Source organism: Carettochelys insculpta, chromosome 10 (assembly GCF_033958435.1).
Source record: "Carettochelys insculpta isolate YL-2023 chromosome 10, ASM3395843v1, whole genome shotgun sequence".
Classification (NCBI taxonomy): domain Eukaryota; kingdom Metazoa; phylum Chordata; order Testudines; family Carettochelyidae; genus Carettochelys; species Carettochelys insculpta.
Window position 1 is genome coordinate 48,937,534 of NC_134146.1, and position 19,645 is coordinate 48,957,178.

At 52.5% G+C, this 19,645-nt stretch overlaps 1 protein-coding gene across 1 annotated transcript; it reads left to right on the forward strand.

The window, feature by feature from the left end:
• The first annotated feature begins 2,703 nt into the window (after positions 1 to 2,703).
• PDCD1 (programmed cell death 1) lies at positions 2,704 to 18,512 on the forward strand. Its single transcript, XM_075004622.1, has 6 exons — positions 2,704 to 2,862; positions 11,722 to 12,045; positions 14,872 to 15,004; positions 16,474 to 16,525; positions 16,760 to 16,762; positions 18,306 to 18,512. Exons 1-6 carry the CDS (start codon positions 2,778 to 2,780, stop codon positions 18,510 to 18,512), a joined length of 804 nt encoding a protein of 267 aa, XP_074860723.1. The 5' UTR covers positions 2,704 to 2,777.
• The last annotated feature ends 1,133 nt before the right edge of the window (positions 18,513 to 19,645 follow it).

A 19,645-nucleotide genomic window follows, 5' to 3' on the forward strand; every position in this document is an offset into this window, starting at 1 on the left:
CTTTGTGGCCGCCTGAGCAGCTCAGCTTACAGGAGAGGCTGATTGTGACCCAGCAGCCAGGCCACACTTGAGTGTTGTTAAGACTTTGTGCATTGTCCACATCTGGGGCCAATATGCAAATGTTCGTAAAAAACCCAAGTCCCAAGCCTCTAGGAGAGACCCAGGCTGGATTTTCGATGGGCAGTGAACCCTACCAATGAGCTTAGACAGATGCTAGGGAGAAGGAGCCGCTTTTTAAGGTGAGGCCACAAATCTCAAAAGAACCCTCATGTGTTCACCTGATCTCACACAATGGCCCCTGCGGGTGGTGAATGACATTTCAGGAACGTGTAGCACAAGCGTTCCTTGCCATCAAGTTCTATTGCAGAACACTGGCCCAGTTCTGCCTTGGGGTGAAACCCATAACCTGAGGACAATGGGATCCCTGTCACTGCGAGAGCGCCTCCTGCTGGCCGGGCCTCTGCCTGGTCTGATTTTTTTTCCATCCATGTGCAGAATAACTTTTGTTACTGAGGCATGTGCAGATGTACACCACAAGCAGAAACACAGGCTGCTCACAGGGGGCGGCTGGGGGCTCTCTGCTAATCAGCTGGGCAGCATCTGACTCTCTCCTGGGCTGCTGCCCAAGCACTCAGCTTACAGAGATTACTGCCTCACAGCCAGCCCCAGGATCAAGAATGGGCTCATTCCCCTCTTCTGGGCCACCTTAACCCTTTCTGGGCTGATGGGGGAAAACAGCCCAGCAGACCCAGGTTAAATCCATTCTAGCTCCTGATCTGAAATCTTAACCATTATTCCATTTCAAATTAGCAGGTGGCCCCTGTGCTATCTACTGTGTATATAAAGCGGCGTAAATAACACATGGTATAAAACCGACATTTGTACCGACTTGTCTAGGGCTCCCTGGTTAGCCTGTGGTAAAGCTGGGCAAATATCAAGATGAGTTGAGGTACCCCTGGAAGGACTTTACATATCCCAAGGGTACATGTACCCCAGGTTGAGAACCACTCATTTAGCCCAGCCTCCTTCTGGATTTGAATGCTGTCATTGAGCTAACCACAACAGCCGGGTTCAGATCTACAAGCACAGAAATTTACCAGATCACAATGACAAGGAAGAAAAAATCACTAATTTTCCACTGAGGTGCTCTAAAGGTAATGAAATTCCATTCAAGACAGGCAGGAAGAACCAGAGAGCAGGGTGATTCCATCATAGCTGATTTCCTATGCAAATCTGAATCAGCACTGCAGACACACAGAAGCTAAGTGGGTCAAGAAGACAAACATGTGCTATAGGTCAGCTGTCTCATCACCCAGCATAGGGTTTTCTAAGGGGTATCTAATTCTTCTTTCTTGCCAAACTGGCCTTAAGATTTTCTGTACATGGCTCCCTTGTGTGTGGGGCCAGAACCCTCTGTATATATTGTGATGGGTTCAGTTACAGAGACCCCCGGCCATGCCACACAGATCATTTCTCTTTGTCCTCTTTATTTTAGACACTACACTTATAGCTTGGGAATTGGCTTGGTAGAAAAATCTGCCACCACAACTTCTTCAGGCTCTTGAGTTTGGGTGCAATAGAATACTCCAGTTATTAAGATCTGTCTGTCTGTCTACCTATCTACATAGGCTCTCTAATTTTTCCGTCCATGCGCAGAATAAATTTTGTTATGTTCATGGAGGCATGTACGGATGTGCACCCCCAGTAGAAACACAGGCTGCAGCTGTGGGTGCTCTGCTAATCATCCGGGTGGCACCTGAATCTCTCCTGGGGGCTGCCCAAGCACTCAGCTTACAGGGAACGCTGCCCCCATCCCACTCCTATCTGGATAACCAAAGGTATTGATAACGGCTGTAGGTTGCAGGTCTCAACGCAGGCTAGGAAGATGGTGGATCAAAGGGGTTGCCACCTGATAGCAATTTGGCCTACATGCCTTCTTAGTCTGGTGTCCCTGTTGACAAGTGTCCATATTTTACAACAAGCAGAGCCATTAGCACTAGTTAATGAGATTTCCGGGATGGGAATCTCAGCCAAGGAGTGACCAGAGATGGTGGGCCGGAGGGACCCTCTCCATCACTCTAGGCTATCCTTGAGGACCAAGGCTGAGGAGACCGGGTGGGCAGCTTAGGGGCAGTGTGATGTTCTGGCTGTGTGGGTACACAGAGCAGTCCTTTCTCTAGGGCTGCCAGGCTGGGAGCCGGCACCAGCCTTGTAAAAACCAGAATAAATACACGGAGAAGCTTTCCCCCACCAGGAGCCGGCAATGCTGAGCAGTTTGTCCGGAGGAGCAGCCTGTGAGTGACGTCAAACATGTGCAAAGGAAATTCAGGGCATGGCCCCCCTCCTCCACTTGTGGTCTCGTGCCTCAGCCCCCTAACGTTCTGCTGATGTGGCTTTCTCTTCTGTGCTGGGTGACTGGTGCGTGGGAACGTGCCCGGGCTCCCAGGCGTGGGGTGGGGGAGCGGGGCCGGGCGCAGCTGCCGCGTTGTGTCGGAGGAGGGGGAAGCCGGGGGCGGAAGGCAGGGAGGGTTTCCCTCTCCCTCCGAGATGGGTACATTTCATTTCCACTCGTGCTCTGGCTGCAGCCAGCCGCCTGCCTCTGTGCCAGCCCTGGGGAGACAGCAACGCTGGGACACGAGGTGGCTTGGCCAGGACGCGGACCCCCGAAGCGTCCTCCCGCTACGCAGCCTGGGTGGAGCGGCTTGTAACCTGATTGGCGCGGAGCACGTGCAGGGCAGGAAGCTGCCCCCCAGAGAGCTCCTGGCTCCTCGAAGGCGATGCCGGGAACAATGCTCCTTCTCGTGCTCAGCTTCTGTGCGGCGTTGCTGACCTGCCAGCCCGCGCCTCTGCTCTCCCAGCATGGTATGTATCTGGGGCTGCGACACGCTCACGTTGCCCCTGAAGGAAGGTGGCGAGGCTTGCGCCCAGAGGGGAGGGCCAGCTCGGCACAGGGCTGTGTGCGGGGTGGACATAGCTAAGCACTGAGAAGGGCAGAAAAGCCCAAAGCCTGGCCTGAAATGCTGAGGGGGCCAGAGCACTGTGATAGAAACAGACACAAGCTTACGGGGCAGGTGTGGGGCCCTGATCTGGTTGCCTTGTACTCTGGGGTGCAGCTGGCGGGGAGCAGCCTGGGCCTAATGAAAGGGAAGGTGGATTGTCTGTGGGGGTCCCTGGAACACTAGGGTTTGGCCCTGCATCCATTGATGTTCAGGAGATCTGCTGGAAATGGAACATGGCGTGGTCCCGTACAGGCATGGGGCAAAGAATACGGAAACCCAGGCTTCCGTACCTGCTTTGCCGCTGACTTGATGTGTGGCCAGGCCACGTCCTGTCTCTGGGCTCCAGGGGCCTGATGAGACATAGCCATGTTTGTAAAGCCCTTTTAGATCCATCAGTGACAAACCCAGCCAAAATGCCATGCGCCTGTAAGCGACCGACACCTCGTGCCTGAAGAGCAATAACAACTTGGGCCTGAAAGTCTTTGTCTGGCTTTTAGGATGAGCTGAGGGAAAAAGGAATCGAATCCAAGCTGTGTGAATGCACAGCAATCACGTCTACCAGAGCCAAAATATACACCAACTGCGACAAGTTTTGGAGGGGTTCTAAATTCGGTAAACCAAGTTCTAGAAACGAGCAATTTCTGCAAGTTGTTTTTTTAGAGCTAAGGAAAAAAAAACCAGTGTCAGATTATAAACTCCTCTGCCTGCTATGCTCAGCACAAAGAGGTGCACTGTGTAAAAAAATCACCCTCCCAACCTGTCTAAAATTTTCTAAGTCAAATAAAATCCACCACCACCAGAAATTAATAATAGCAACAAGTGCAAAACCCAAGCAAACTCCTTTACTTATTAATTATTATTATTATATGTATATTGCTGTAGCAGTCATGGAGCAGAATCCCAGCGTGCTAACTGCAGCACAGACACAGAGTACAAATAAAACCCTGCCCCCAAAGAGCCTAATTGGGGAATCTGCAATCATTCTCCAGTGGTCTCTTCTCATTAGAATGCCCTTTGTCATTTACTCCTAATCATGGGATTCGCCATGTCACAACAGACCCATAGACCTTCTAATTTTGTATCTCATCAGAACCCCTCACCATTTTTTAAGTCATTAGTGGTCCCAATCTTGTGTTCTTTGCCTACCCAGAATTTCCCGAGAAGCTGAGGGAATTGTGTGCCAGAGTTCAGGCCTGGACCTAGGAGGTTTGAATCCCCTGTGTTTAGTGAAAAAGGATTTATTAAATCACGTCTTTTCCCGAGATTGCCAGTTTGGGCCACTGGCTCTTATAACTGGCGAGAGAAACGCCTTCCTATGGCCTTTTTTTATTGGGAAAGGGCTGGAAATGTAGTGTCTGTCTCCCAGGCTGTGACAGGCAGGGCCTCACATCAACATACGGATTTAGATCTGGTTTCAAACACTGCCTTTCTGCTGCTGATCTGGACAGACAGACAGACAGACAGACAGATTTATTGGGGAAAGCACCCAAGAAGCTTATTATCAATAATGATATAATCATAGGGAAGACCGGGAACCCTTCTTCCCAATGATGCCCATTACCGTTATGACTCTAGCCCCCTTGGCTTCAGTCAGCGGAAGCGAAGGGTCTCCACTCTGGGGTTGTATTTATAAAGCTCCGGCCACCTCCAAGGTTTTAGCAATGGTGTTTGTAAGCAGCTAAAATACAGTCATAACATAGACCTTGCCCAGGGTTAGCTCATGGCCAGGTTCAGAGGATTAATGTTAATAACCCTGGAGACACGCTACGAATGGCTGCAGCTCTGTGCACTCCTGTAGCTTTGATCTAAACAATGCCCACTCAGGTGCCAATCTGCAAGGAGGTGCCTGGTCTGAGCTAGGCTCATCTGTGTTGACCTGCTGATAAACTCAGACATCCGTGCACTGCTGCTTTGAACAAGCTGCCCCAGCTTTTGGAGGAACCCTTTAGTGTACCTGACCCCCGCGGGGTTCCACTCTTCCTTCAGGCTTGGCCAGGTTGCCTCACTTTCTCCTAGGCTAGGCCACTCCGTTTCACACCCTGGGCTCTGTGCAGTGAGCCCAAGTGAGACACCTAGAAGGGGTTCTAGCCTCCTTGGGGACTAATGCATCTCCCCTAGTATTTGCAATGACACTCAGGCAGCCTTTTCAAAGCAGGGTAGGATTCTGTTGTCCCCTGGGACACAGCATTGCAAGTGCCGACGTTAGGGGAAGAAAAGAGAGGTGGACACGTTGTTTGTTCTGGTTAAGACAGAGAAGTTCCCCCAGCCACGCTGGAGTGAGCTCCAGGTCTCTCGGCTTTTCAGGGGTTGCCTTCTTCTGATAGTGAGTCCCAGCAGAGAGCGTAAGGCTGACTACCGTGACTCAAGAGCCTGGTACCAACCTCAGCGCAGACTGTCAGGGAGACGGGCACAAATCCCAATGCGGTTGTGAGCTCCCTGCTTCAATTACACCGACCAAGGATCTTGGGTAAACTTTTCAGGCCCTGTAAAAACCGCAACCTGGTCCCTGATCGGTCTCGCCACCCTGCTCAACTTGCCTTCCCAGCAGGTCCCTTACACCAAGAGTCCCAGTAACATTCAGGTCACTTCCACTTCCAAAGGACCAGTCAGGTCAATTACACCTTAAATTTTATACCAAAGGCAGCCCTGTAGCCAGTCCTCTAATAAACTACGTACAGGTGTGTAAAGTATGTAAAGAAAACAGGAGAGTTATTTACACGAATACACAACTGAGTTACAATCCTAAGTTGCAACAGGTAAGAGAAGGTTCTACTATCATCACACTCTATGTCTTCCAGGCTAAGCAATGGGGATCTCTCGCTTGTGCCTAGAAATGTTGTTCCCCAGAGTTTCAAGCTGTTCTCTCTCTTTGGGGTTTTTATCCCCCTCCTGCCCTGTGCTTGGGGCTGCAAACTCGGATGATGGGTAGAACTTGCACGCATGACTCAGGAGGTTTAGGTTGGACATTAGGAAAAACTCTCTAACTGCCAGGATGATTAAACATTGGAATAAATTTCATGGAATCTCCCTCACTGGAGGCGCGTAAGAGAAGGTTAGACATCTGTCAGGGGTGGTCTAGACAGTGGCTGGTCCTGCCACGAGGGCAGAGGACTGAATGTAATCAGCTTTCAAGATCTCTTCCCGTGCTAGTGTTCTATGATCCTCCATGCAGGGCGTGGGCGTTAGAGCCACACAACTGAGTCTTCTGTCCCTTTGTAACAACAATTTTTGAGCAGGACACAAAAGCTCCTCTTGCAGATCAGCAGTTTATCCAAGTGCACGTCTCTTTGCTGTCTGGTGCTGTACGTAGTCACAGCGGCTCGCAATACAGATACTCGCTTGCACTGTGGGACACAGACGTGACGAGTGAGATTAATTCAGGCAGCAACTAACACTCAATAAAACTGAAACATGATCTTATAATTCTAATACCTACTTTAACAGCTGGACCCACATGGAGCCAGATCGGCTCCAGCCCTGCGTCCTGCCAGCCATGGGGACATTGGCAGGAGCTGGCAGCTGGTCTGCCAGCATCAGGCTCTTCCAGAAACCAACTCTATCCCCTGTCACTCACCCGCTAAGTCCTTGTTCTCCAGGCAGGGCCCCACTGAGTTCACAGCCCCTTATTCACAGACACCCGGCTGATAAACACCAGCGGGACACGAACAGAATGGGCAACTCCTTGCAGATGGGCCTGCGAGGGTTTGGCTTGAATTTAGGTGTCAGGAGCGTCTGGGCTGTTGATTGCTAAGTGTTCATCATAAGAACATAAGAACGGCCACACTGGGTCAGACCAAAGGTCCGTCTAGCCCAGGGTCCTGTCTGCTGACAGTGGCCAATGCCAGGTGCCCCAGAGGGTGTGAACCGAACAGGTAACGATCTCTCTCCTCCTGTCCATCTCCAGCTTCTGACAGACGCTAGACCCATCCTGGCTAACAGCCATCAATGGACCTAACCTCCATGAGTTTATCCAGCTCTCTTTTAAACCCTGGTCCAGCCCTAGCCTGCACAGCCGTCTCTGGCAAGGAGTTCCACAGGTTAACTATGTGCTGAGTGAAGAAGAACTTCCTTTTATTTGTTTTAAACCTGCTGCCCATTAACTTCATTTGGTGTCCTCTAGTTCTGATCTTATGGGAACAAGTAAATAATTTTTCCTTGTTCACTTTCTCCACACCACTCATAATTTTATACACCTCCATCATATCCCCCCCAGTCTCCTCTTTTCTAAACTGAAGAGTCCTTGCCTCTTTAATCTCTCTTCACATGAGACCCGTTCCCAACCCCTCGTCATTTTAGTTGCCCTTTTTTGAACCTTTTGTAACACCAATATATCTTTTGTGAGATGAGGAGACCACATCTGTATGCAGTATTCAAGCTGTGGGCGTACCATGGTTTTATATAAGGGCAATACGATATTCTCTGTCTTATTCTCTACCCCTTTTTTAATGATTCCCAACATCCCACGGGCTCGTCTGGCTCGGCTGCCAGTGGTCTGAGAAGGGTAGCTGAAGACTGGAGGTCCCATGGTGGTTCAGTGCTTTCCCATATCCCTCAGCGGCAGGGGCCCACTTGACTGGTTGTTAATGATCGTGGCGCAGAGGGGACAGATACGACTTTTGCTCTTTAAACTGATATTTTACAATGATCATAATTACGACTGGCCGGGAGTGCAGTAGTGCCTAGAAACGATCAGGGAGCCAGCCAGTGTTCCCAGGACGCCGAGCGTCTCTCCTGTGGCTGCCCAGGAGAGAGTCAGATGCCGGCCAGCTGATTAGCAGAGCTCCCACAGCCGGCACCATGTGTTCTCAGCTTGGTGGACATCTGCACATGCCTCAGCGCACAGAACAAAACTTATTCTACACACAGATGGCTAAATCGGAGAGCACATTGGTGCCTTCCCCCTTCTGCTAGGCCCTACACAAATGCACAGTAACAAGGCTGCTCTTGCTCCAGATCCTTCACTGCTGAGGCTAGGACAAGAAGCAGGAGGTGGGTGACGCAGGCAAAGCAACAGGTCATGACTGAGGTGGGAGAGGGGGACCAGTGCACCTTTGATGCTCAGGACCAGTGCACCTGTGCTGGGCTAGTTGGCACAATGATCTAGGAGAGGAGGCCCGTGGGATCCCTGGGGGAATCAGGGTGCAGAGTCAGTCTGGGAAGGAGGTAGAGAGACAACAGGTGGGGGGTGCTCGGTGGGAATAGGCAGAGAGGCCAGAAGCAGGAAGATCTCTGGGAGTGACTGGTAGAGGCCCCTGGGCCTGGGAGGTGACAGTCCGAGGGCAAGAGGGACCAGGTGAGTCAGAGGCACCAGGAGATGGACTGGTGATGGGAACTGCCAGAGATGGCATGGTTGGGACCTGGTGGGAGGGCAGCGGAGGGGGTGACCTGCTGCTATCTCCAGGGCTACAGCACTGGACGCCGAGGAGCTGGGAGAGCTGCGGGGCAATCAGGGATGCTCAGCTGGCTTGGGTGGGTTCCCACTGGGAAGAGCAGGGTTGCATTCTAGTTAGAAGGTCTGGGCGACTCCCTTGGACTGGAGGGAAAGAGGAGGACTTCCAGAGAGTGTGGGCGTGGTCCATGGTCCATGGTCCAGGCTGTGGTAGGTGGGGCAGTGAGGGATGAGCTGTCTTGAGTTGTCACGACTGCTTGTACTGTGCGTGGAAAATGGGCAGTGTTTGGGACATGGCGTAATGGGCTGGTGTGCGTCATGATTTTTAATGAAGGAAGAGTATCATTGGAGCGGGAGAGCGCGGCATAGAGCAGTTGGGTTACCTGCGGGGGGGAAACTGAGTCAGGTGTGCCTGGCAAGGCTGTGGCCGGCCAAACAAGAGTTCTCTGGGTTGGGCTGCTCAGCACCAGAAGATCAGCTCCCTTGAAGGGGTCAGTCGTTGGGCACCTAAAGCCATTGAATTATAGAACACTGGAACTGCAAGGACCTTCGAGAGGTCATCGAGTCCAGTCCCCTGCCCTCCCGGCAGGACCAAGCCCTGGCTAGAGGCTCTAGACTGTTCTCGATAAGTGTCTGTCTAACCTGCTCTTAAATGTCTCCAGGGATGGAGATGCCTCAACCTCCCCAGGCAATTTACTCCAGTGTTTAACCACCCCGACAGTTAGGAAGTTTTTCCTAATGTCCAACTCAAACCTCCCTTGCTGCAGTTTAAGCCCATTGCTCCTTGTCCTGTCCTCAGAGACCCAGGAGAACAATTTTTCTCCCTCCTCCTTGTAACCCATTTGGAGGTGCTTGAAAACTGCTATCATGTCCCCTCTCAGTCATCTCTTTTCCAAACTAAACAAGCCCAGTTCTTTCAGTCTTCCCTTTTAGCTCATATTCCCTAGACCTTTAATCATTCTTGTTGCTCTTCTTTGGACCTTCTCCAGTTTCTTCCCATCTTTCTTGCAATGTGGGGCCCAGAACTAGACACAGTACTCCAGGTGGTGCCTAATCAATGCGGAGTAGAGTGGAAGAATGACTTCCCATGTCTTGCTTAACTATTCACCTTGAACAGCCTTGGCCCCAGGGGGTCTCTGTATGACCTAGAATCCAGTCTCCCTCTCTGCACCCCGGGATCATCACCTGCCCCAGTCCTGTGATGATGCCAGAGGCCATCCTCTGTTCTCAGTGATTGGCCTGGCCTCGTCCACTGATGTCAACAGGGGTCCCACAAGCTGAGCACAGATTTGACAGGACCCAAAATTCTGTGTTTGGGGCATCAATCTCTTGCTGCAGAGCTAATTTGATTGTTACGCAGTCAATGGCCAGCAAAGAGAAAAGGTGACAGAGAGTGACAAGCAAAGTGACACAGCTATGGCTAGGCAAGCTTCCCAAGGCAGGCAAGGTCGCCTCACGCACCCTGATCTGAATCAGGAACAGGATCAATTATACCCCTGTAAATCGACTCTGCGTCAGTTTCACCTGAGGGCTTTCAGAGGCAAAATTAGCTGCAGAAAGGATGACTAACCAGGTATAAAAATAGATCCTAATTTTCATATGTTACAGCTGGAAGTTCCTCTGTGGTCAAGTGGGTGCAGCTGAAAGCAGAATTTGGCCCCGATAGAAACATTTAACAGAGCAGTTATATTACCAATGATTAAATGTTAGCTTGTTATTTAGCACCAAGACCTGATCCTTTGCTGTCCAGATTGCCACGGAGGCAGGCCAGCAGGACTCTGTGTGGTACCTACAGATAAACAGCTTCCGCCTGCGCAGGTCGACACAACGAATAGTTAAGACAAACCTTATAACTCAGGCAAAGAATTGCAGAGGTGGCTCGAATGGGACACCCAGTTGCTCCTCACTCACCAGGAGCTCTGCGTTTTCAGGGCCCTCTGTGTCCAGCGGTTTTCAGAACAGCCGGCTGCCAATGAGGCACCTACAGGAGGGTGGGGGGAGCCTGTAAATTTCCCAAAGCTCTTCCTGGGCCCCATGTTGCTGACAAAGAAGGGACAGAACAGATGTAATGACTGTAGCTTTAATTCTGGTCACTGCTCTGCCTAGACACCCAGGAGGGCGCGAATCAGTAACTAGAGCTTAGGCTCACTGCATGTTTTTATCTGGTAATAGTCTGAGAGGGGTGGCTGTGGTAGTTTATAGCTTCACCAAAAAACAAGCAGTCCTGTAGCACCTTAAAGACTAGCCATTTTATTTATTAGGTGATGAGCTTTTGGGGATAAGACCTACTTCAAGACCCCCAAAAACTCATCACCTAATAAATAAAATGGTTAGTCTTTAAGGTGCTACAGGTCTGCTTGGTTTTTTGGTGTGGTAATAGTAGGTCAGTAATTAATAAATTCATTAGTTGTACAAGTGCAGCCCTTTTCCTCTGCTTTACACCACTCCCTTCAGTCGGTCTGAAAATACTTGAAAAAGGAGGGATACTTATGCCCCTTGTAAAGATGGGGACACTGAGGCAAGGGATTTGTCCATGGTCACCCAACTCACCCATGGCAAAACCAGGAACGTAACCCAGAATGTCTGAGTCCCAGTGTAGCGTGCAGCCCACTAGTTCACCCTGCCGCTCTGTGCCCCTGTGAGGCAGGAAGCTGAGGCACAGCCTGAGAACACAGCAAGCACTGCACCGGGCTTCTCAACACACATGGGGCGAGGGTTAAAGGTCCTATTCTCCAAGGCGAGCAATGTTTGCTGTGCAGGAGCGTACCCACGTCTAACACGTGTATTGGGCCTGGATCCTCCCTCTGCTTTTAGCTGTGGGGAGCGCGAAAGTCCAGAAATCTAAACACTCCAGAGCACAGACTGCCTCTGTGCAGCTCATTCATAAAGCCCCTTGAATGACAGGGCCCTGACCAGGGCTCCCTCTAATTTTTTCTGTCCACAGGCGGAATAAATTTATGTGCACTCAGGCGTGTGCGGATGGGCACCACCAGTAGACACACAAGCTGCCGGCTGTAGGTGCTCTGCTAATCAGCTGGGTGGCACTTGACTCTCTCCTGGGCAGCCAGCCAAGCACTTAGCTTATAGGGAGCACTGGCCTGGAGCCTGGATTGAAGCCACAAGGTGCTACCACCGTATCAGTAACAACCGTGGTCTGTTTGTTCTACGTTTGCAGGGCACCCGGCACAGAGGGGCCGTGTCTGTGATTGGGGTAATACAAGGAATAAACATGATAACGGCTGTGCCATGTGCCAGCGAGACATCCCTCCCCCATCAGCACATTGGTTCCAGCTGATCACAGTGTCTTGTTTTTTGTGTCTTTCTCTGACCCAGTGACGTTCCACCCGAAGAAATTATCCTTGCCCGAGGGAGACACAGCCAGCTTCTTCTGCAACGTCTCCACAGCGCTCTCTCGGTTTAGTTTAAACTGGTACAAAAAAGTCAATTCCAGCTACACGCAGAAAATTGCCGAGCTCACTGAGCATCCGCCGAGCATCCAGAAGGAGAAATTCCGCCTCGTCAACCACACCTCCGCTGTGGAAATAAAGATTCTGAACCTCACCAGGAACGACACCGGCGAGTACTACTGCGGGCTGATTGACTTCTCCTCGCCCACGAAAGTGGTGGAAAGCAACGTGTCCCAGCTCACGGTCACAGGTGTGTGTCAGAGCCAGTGTAACCAACAAGGGTGTAGGCACATCTACTGCTGCTGTCTGCTGGAGGGGCACCGAGCAGCCGAGCCATGTGCCGTAGGCCCTACGTTAGCGGCGGTGGCAGGGGCTCGTGCTTTTGGAGTGGCACGTTACAGGTGGCCGTGCTATGCACGTGAGGCTGGAGATGATACAATGCTCTGTTGGCCCGAATATTTTCAGCCCAACATCCTATCGCCCCACCCCCCGATGCCCCAAAGAGCTAGGTTAGAATTGTGCAGCTCCTAGCCACTCAACTCAGTCCACATTGCTGGCTGAAGAGTTTGCTTTTGCAGGTGGTCAGACAGCTGCCAGAGCTGGGCCTCCTCTTTCCAACCAATACACCATGGCCAGAGGTCGAAAAAGTACCCAAAAGTTACTTGAGTAAAAGTGCAGCTGCTTTCACTTCTGGATACTTGAGTACAATCAAAATATGACTTGTGTGCATGAACATATGCATGTACTTTTACTCAAGTAGTTTTCCAGAGGGACGGTGGGAACATGTACTTAATTACACCCCCCTGCAGCAGTACTTTTACTCAAGTAACTTTTGGGGTACATTTTCCACTGTTGAGTCTATGGCCACACCCAAAGACACCACACAGGGGCCGGGGCCCCCAGGACTACACAAAATAAGTACTTTCCTGGCCAAAGATGAAGTAATAACCATCTCGGGTGTAAAGTTTAAAAACCACAAGGCCACATTTCCAGCAGCTGACCTCAGTCAAGACCAAACCGGTGCTGGGGCAGGCCCCATGGGGTTTGCTGTGGGTTAATGAAAGCATGTTGGTGGGGAGAGCTTGACCCATATCAAGAAATAATAAACCACAGCATTTTACCTGGAAGCCAACACTGGGTCATGGATATTTTCCTATTTTACTGTCCCCCCCAGCTAATTATCTGCTGCTGCTGTAAGAACCCACGGCTGCCTATACCACAGTTAACGGGGAGGTTGAAGGCCAAACTCATAAACATCTCTCAAACTTCCTCTGAATCCCAGCTCCTCTCTGGTGTGTGTTTTAGATGCTGAAGGTTCTCCCCCCACAACCCTGATGTCTATTTGCATAGCTGTAGATTGTTATGAAAGGGCACTGCCAGCAGAATTTGAACTAAGATGCCTGGGATAAGCGGGGACTATTTTTGCGATGTATTATGGAAGCGTTGGTGAGGTGCTGTACAGACACAGACCCAAAGGCCAGTCTGTACCCGCAGAACATTGCAGGAATGCAAAGCCTTCACTTTAGAGCCGGGCAAACTTTTCAATCCCATTTTTTGGGGTCAAAACCGGCCTTTTGAAAAAAAAGAATGTTACGATAAATTGTTGGCGATGGATGTGGTGTAAAACACAGGAACCATCGTTAAAACTATTATAAGCATTCTTTGTTTGCCACAAAAACTGGGGTGGCTTTTGTGCCCACCGAAAGCTCGTTTTTCAGTGAAACGTCTCATCGGCTGCTTCACGAGTCTTTTTGATTTGAAAATGTCGGGAAAGTTTTTGAACCCCCCCACCCAAAGCCTGGGGACCATTTGCAGCCTGTGAGATGGAAACATCATCAAGGTTTCAATTGATTTTGTGAATTAATGGCCCCCAATGTAACCGCTCGAATTGTCTTTCGTCTGTGTGACTCTGCACCCCTCTGGCAAACGAGTCACTTGACTGTGACAGTCTCTGGCTTACACACAGCCAAGGGGTTACACATGCGTCTCCCCAGTCCGTCAATAGCTATTAGTCAAAATAGGAATGTACCTCAGTGTTCCCAGTAAGCTGAACACTTGGCCAGCAGAGTGTGTTTCTATTGGGGGTGCACATTTTCACATGCCTTGGTGCACAGAATAAAATTTATTCCACCCATGAATGTTTAAAAATTAGAGGAACCCTCATCCTGGCCTGCGCCTGGGGCAGGTGTCTTTGCTGAGCTGGCTGTTCCTGCTCCCTTATTCTGCACATGAATGGAAAATAATTACAGGGCACATTGGATGCAACCCCATATTCTGGGTGTCCTTAAGCCTCTGACTGCCAAAAGCAGGACAACGGGGAGGGGAAGGGGTGGATCTCTCCTTAACTGCCTTGTTCATTCCCTCTCAAGCACCTGGCAGAGGCTGCTGGCAGGAGACAGAACCCTGGGATAGATGGACCAGTGGTCCGACCCCACCTGGCTGTCCTTATGTTCTGCTCTCAGTTGATCCAGATGTGTCTTGGATGCAGAAGTCCTGGGTTTGGCTGCGACCCAGGGCAGACGGTGCCAGTACAAATGTGGCAACTAGTTTCTTACGCCGTCTTACACTGGGCCAGATCTGCATCCTGGTGAGCCTGTTATCCAGCACCACTGAGTTGAAAGGAAGGCTGGGCACTGCCTTATTCTGAGTACAAGTGTTTTTCCTTGAGCGCTTGGATGGCCACCCAGGAGAGATCCAGGTGATGCCCAGCTGGTTAGCAGAGCGCCCACAGCCAGCAGCAGCTGTTTTTATGGGTGGTACACATCCACACATACCCCAGTGCATGCGACAAAAATTATTCTGCCCTTAGAGGGCAAAGATTAGAGGGAACGTTGCTAGGAACCCCCATGAAGTCCTGCTTTTGTCACCAGTTGAAACCCAGTGGGCACAGGGCTCCCTTAAGAGCCGTTAAGTCCAGCTGCGGAGTGCAGTGATGCCTCAGTGGCGGTGAGACCATGCCCTGGCCCCTCTGTCCCGAGGCAGGGGTGGGGGCTCGTCACGCTGGAGGGGAGAACTTGGTTTGCTTTGCTTTACCGAGATGACCGTGTTTCTCCTTCTCTTTGCAATTCCCCCAAAGAACCGCCTGCCCTCACCACCCTTCCCAGCGTGACGGACGATAAGGACGTCTCGGTGGGGGACTTTCAAGTGCCACTCATCATCATCCTGAGTGTCGCAGGGGCCGTGCTGCTGGTGCTGATCGCCTACATGCTCTTCCTGGTCACGCACCAGCCGGGAGGTGCGTCCTGGTGGGGTGAGCTTGGTCCTGGCACGCCGCTGCCCTTTCCTCTCCGGTGCCTCGACTGGGGGAAGAAGGGAGAGCGTCGGGGGGGTGATGAGGGGCAGTGGTGAGCAGAAGCTTATAGACAGGCCTCACAGGCCACTGTGAATAGGAGGGATAGCTCTGCCATTCTGCCTCCATCCAGAGAGGTGCTGAGCACTGTTGAGCTCAATGAGCAGAAAGCTGGGGCCCTTCCGGGGTGCTGACTCGAGTGAAGCTCTCCCTTGCTTCGCGGGGGGCGGACAGCAGCCTTCCCTGTCAGCTGAGCACCTGGGCGGCCGCGCAAGATGCAGCCCAGCTGAGGAGCTGAGCGCCCGCAGCTCGGAGTTTTGTTTCCATGGGCGGTGCACGCTTGCACGTATCTCGGTGCGCAAAAAAAATTATTCTGCCCACGGAGGGAAAAATCTGCCTGTGGATGGAAAAGGTTAGCAGGAATGTGGGTGGACAGTGCTCAGCACCTCCCAGGATGGGGCCCCAGGTCTCTGATGTTCCCCTGGCCCCACATTAGGTCGGCTTGACCCATTGTAGGGTGGGGGATGGGGGGAGGTCCAAGGACCCTGTCTGGAGCCTTGTATGAGGGACAGCCAGCCCAAGGTGCATGGGCGGCTCCCTGCCCGGGGTGGACGGGGAGGGGCAGAGAGGGACCTGGGTGTGAGGTCTGGGAGGCTGGCTGGGAGGTCTCAAGGGAAGGCTGCAGCACATGCCATGACTCCCAGCCCTCCCCTTCATGTTGCCCCATCCCCAGGCGAGGGCCTGAGTGACCCCCGGCGGCCGGGGCCGTCTCAGTGCAGGGCCCCCAGCTGTTCGTCAGGCACTCGGTCCCCATCCAGCAAGGCCGGTTGATGAGTTCGGCTGGCAGAGCTGGGGTGCGTTTATTGTGCATCCCTGAGCAGGGGAGAACCCCAGCTACCCCCCAGAGACCTGTGAGGAGACTCCTGCCCACCCGTCCTAGCGGAGCGGTGGCTGGTTCCAGGACCTCACTTCCCTCAGCCAAACTCCTGGCCCAGAACCTGGAGAGACCACTTGCTCCTGGCCAGAGCATTAGGGTAGCAAACAAGGCACAGCTGTCCCCACAATGGACCTCGGCTCCAGCTCTGGTCTCTGAATGAGCAAAGGAACCGGGGGGGCTGGCTCTGCTGGCCGTGTGCTGGTGAGGCTCCAGCTGACCTGGGAAGCGGCTCAGAGGACCTCTGCCTGGATCGGTGGATGCCGGCACATCCTCCGGTAGGCGCTCAGGAAATATCCCGGGAAGGAGGGAGCCCGAGGGAGTCTGTGCTGCTTCAGAGCCATTCAGAGGTGTGCCAGACGGGAGCCATAATGCAGCAGGAAGCCGAGCTAACCCCGACACCCACTCCCGCTGTGAGGTTTGCTGCAGCCCAGCGCCTGGGTCTGGTCTAACCGAATGTGTTACTTTGCAGGGCAGCAGAAACCACCACGAGAAAACGCACCCTTGGTAAGTCCCCCAGTGTGCACAGGCGGCTGCGCTGCTGTGGAGTGTGGCCAGGCAGGAGAGCACCCGGGCTTTGCAGGTCTTTAGCAGCAAGTGCCCAGATCCAGGCCAGGGCTGCAGGCAGAACTGCCCCAGGCCAGGGCTTCCCGCCTGTACCCACAATCCTGCCCAGTTTCTTCCTGGGTCAGCGCCACCGGGCACCTTCCAGCAAAGAAAGAGAAACAAAAGATAGGAAAGAAAGTAACTGAAAGTCTCTGAGCTGCAGCCAAAGTACTTTGCTTTAATAATGTATCACGATTATCAACAACAGGAATTGATTTATTGTATGTTTATATGGCCCATTTTAGCCTCAAATAACCCAAACACTCTGAGCTGTGGTATTAACCCTCCCGATATAGATCGCTTATGCGGTGTCAGTGCTCAGCAGCCCCCTAGCACGGCAAAGCATACTGCATGCGTGGCATCATACAATCCCAGGGCTGGAAGGGACCTCAGGAGGTCACCGAGTCCAGCCCCCCGCCCAAAGCAGGATCAACCCCAACTAAATCATCCCAGCCAGGACTTTGTCAAGCTTAAAAACCTCTAGGGATGGAGATTCCCCCACCTCTGTAGGCAACACATTCCAGTGCTTCACCACCCTCCTAGGGAAATAGCTTTTCCTAATACCCAACCTACACCTCTCCCTCTGTAACTTGAGACCATTGCTCCTTGTTCTGCTGTCTGTCACCACTGAGAACAGCCTCTTCGGAACCCCCTCTTCAGGAAGCTGAAGGCTGCTATCAAACCTCTTCTGCTAACTAAATAAGCCCAGATCCCTCAGCCGCTCCTCATAGGTCAGGTGCTCCAGCCCCTGAATCATTTTGGTTGCCCTCTGCTGGACCCTCTCCATTGGGTCCACCTCCTTTCTATACGGGGAGCCCCAGAACTGGACACAATGATCCAAATGGAAACAAATAAGGGACAGTTTAATTCTCTGAGCTGGACCAGGACCTGGACCTGGACCTGGACACTTGTATTAACAGCCCTCCTTTTGGTAAAAGGGCCCCAGGTGCCAACCCTAACCCTAACCCAAACCTTAGCGAGGCCCCACAGCTGCAGCACATGGTGTGTCTGATGGCTCCCACCTGGGACAGCCCTGCCTCCCAAGAGAGCTCCCTGCAGAATCACTAGCGCCTCCAACCCCTGGCAGACATCTTATGCGCTCTGAGCCAGGTCCATCCCTCTGCGTTTGTGTGAACTCGTGGGATTACAGTGGCAGCAGCGTTGACTGCAGCCTTCCTGATTCCACCCAGCTGGTTGCTCTCTCATCCTGCCTTGTCATAAGAGCCTAAAGGAGTTTGTTCTTAGTTTGTACCAGAGGCAACTCAGGGAGAACTTGCTCCTGGGCTGTAAAGTAGATCCCCAGGAAGAGACTGAATCTGTCAGAAAAAGCCATGATGAGATCCAGGGGCTGGAAACTAAAGCTTCACACATTCAGACTAGAAACAAGGTGTGGGTTTTAAATGCAGAGCAATGAGCCACTGGGACCGGCTGCTGGAGATGGGGGTGGGCCCGCTGTTTTGTGGAGCCTTTAAACCAAGGCAGGGTGGCCTTGAAAAGTGTGTGCTCCTGCTCAAAAAGGAGTTGCAGGTCAGGTTTTAAAGACGGTGCCACACAGGAGCTTTGAGGGGCTGGTCAGAGTGGCCTATTCTGGCCTTACAAGGTGTGACTCTGTGGGCGTGTGTGTGGGACTCCCATGTGGATGGACGTTTTAGTAAGAATGACCCCTCTTGTTGTGCGGCAGGAGGAGCAGCCCCCAGAGATGACGGTGTACACGGTGGATTACGGCGTGTTGGTATTCCAGCCGGAGGAGAACCTAAAGGCCCCAGTGGAGGGTCCCCCTTGTGACCAGACAGAATATGCCACCATCATGTTCCTCGACGAGAAGCCTGTCACGCCAGAAAGGGGCAAGAAGACGAAAAGCCCATCAACCCAAGCGCAGCCCTGCTGATGGGCCAGGGCCCAGCCGGGCTTCTCCTTCCGGTGCGTCGTCTCGCCACCGCTTTCTTGGACAGGAAGGGAGCAGCACTGGCCCGTTTGGACATGCTGCATGTGATGGTGTGCCAGCCCCTGGCTCTCCTGCCTCAGCTCGGGCAGCCATGTAATGATTGACACTGGCCCGTCTGAGCTGTGGCCTTTCCTGCCGATGGCAGGTCGCAAGCTGTTCAGAAAGACGTGCAGTCAGAACACGCTTGAGGGGCTAGACCGATGGCCGTGTGGTTCAAGCCCCAGCTGCCCTGCTGGAGACCTACGTTGATTCCCCGTCCTTGGGTTCTTGTGCTGCAGGGGTGTATTGCGGGGGCCACGTCATGCACCCTTGGGTGCAGGTGGGGAAGGGGTAGAGTCACGTTTCACTCAGCTGTTACCCCATTGGTCAATGATGCTGGCTCCAAAGAGAGGTCTTGCCAGTTCTCTTTATTCCTGAGCCTGGTGTTAACAACCCTGGGCTTAGAGGATGGGAGAGGGCAAATCAGGGGAAAAGGAGGGGATCTCGAGGGCTGAAAGGCGGAAGCAGGGACTCCTCCTGGAAGGTACAACCCTAGACTATTAGAGCCAAAGTCTGCCTTGCTCACTGTCTTCCAAGTCCATGGACTTGGCTGCAAGCTGCCACCTGGCCGACAAACCAATGCTGATCTGCAGCACTGATATTTCACTCCTTGCTCTCCCCAGTCAGGCTGGGTTTGAACCTACTAAGAAACCTAAACGTTGGGAGAAGTTCATAAAGCCATGCACCTGGCTGCAGTGCGAAGGGGTCCTAGGAAACAGCCGGTAGCCCTGGTGTGCTGTGTTCTCTGCGCACCCAGCTGAAGTCAGTGGGCCTTCTTGGATGCGGCAGACAGGAGAAGTACCGAGCAAGGGGCTTCTCCGCGCTCTGCGTGGGAAGCTGTGTCACACGGAATGCCTTGGAAAGACGAATGGGAAATGTACTGTAATGGGTCGTTTCTTTTTTGCCGTTTCACATATTTGCACTTGAGATTTAGGAGCTGCGGGTGGGCAGAGCTGGACTGAAACCAAATCAGGTGGAAATACAGGTCTGCCAGGCCAGGGCCTGGGCGCGAGTGGTTTCAGGTGGTGCAGAGCCTG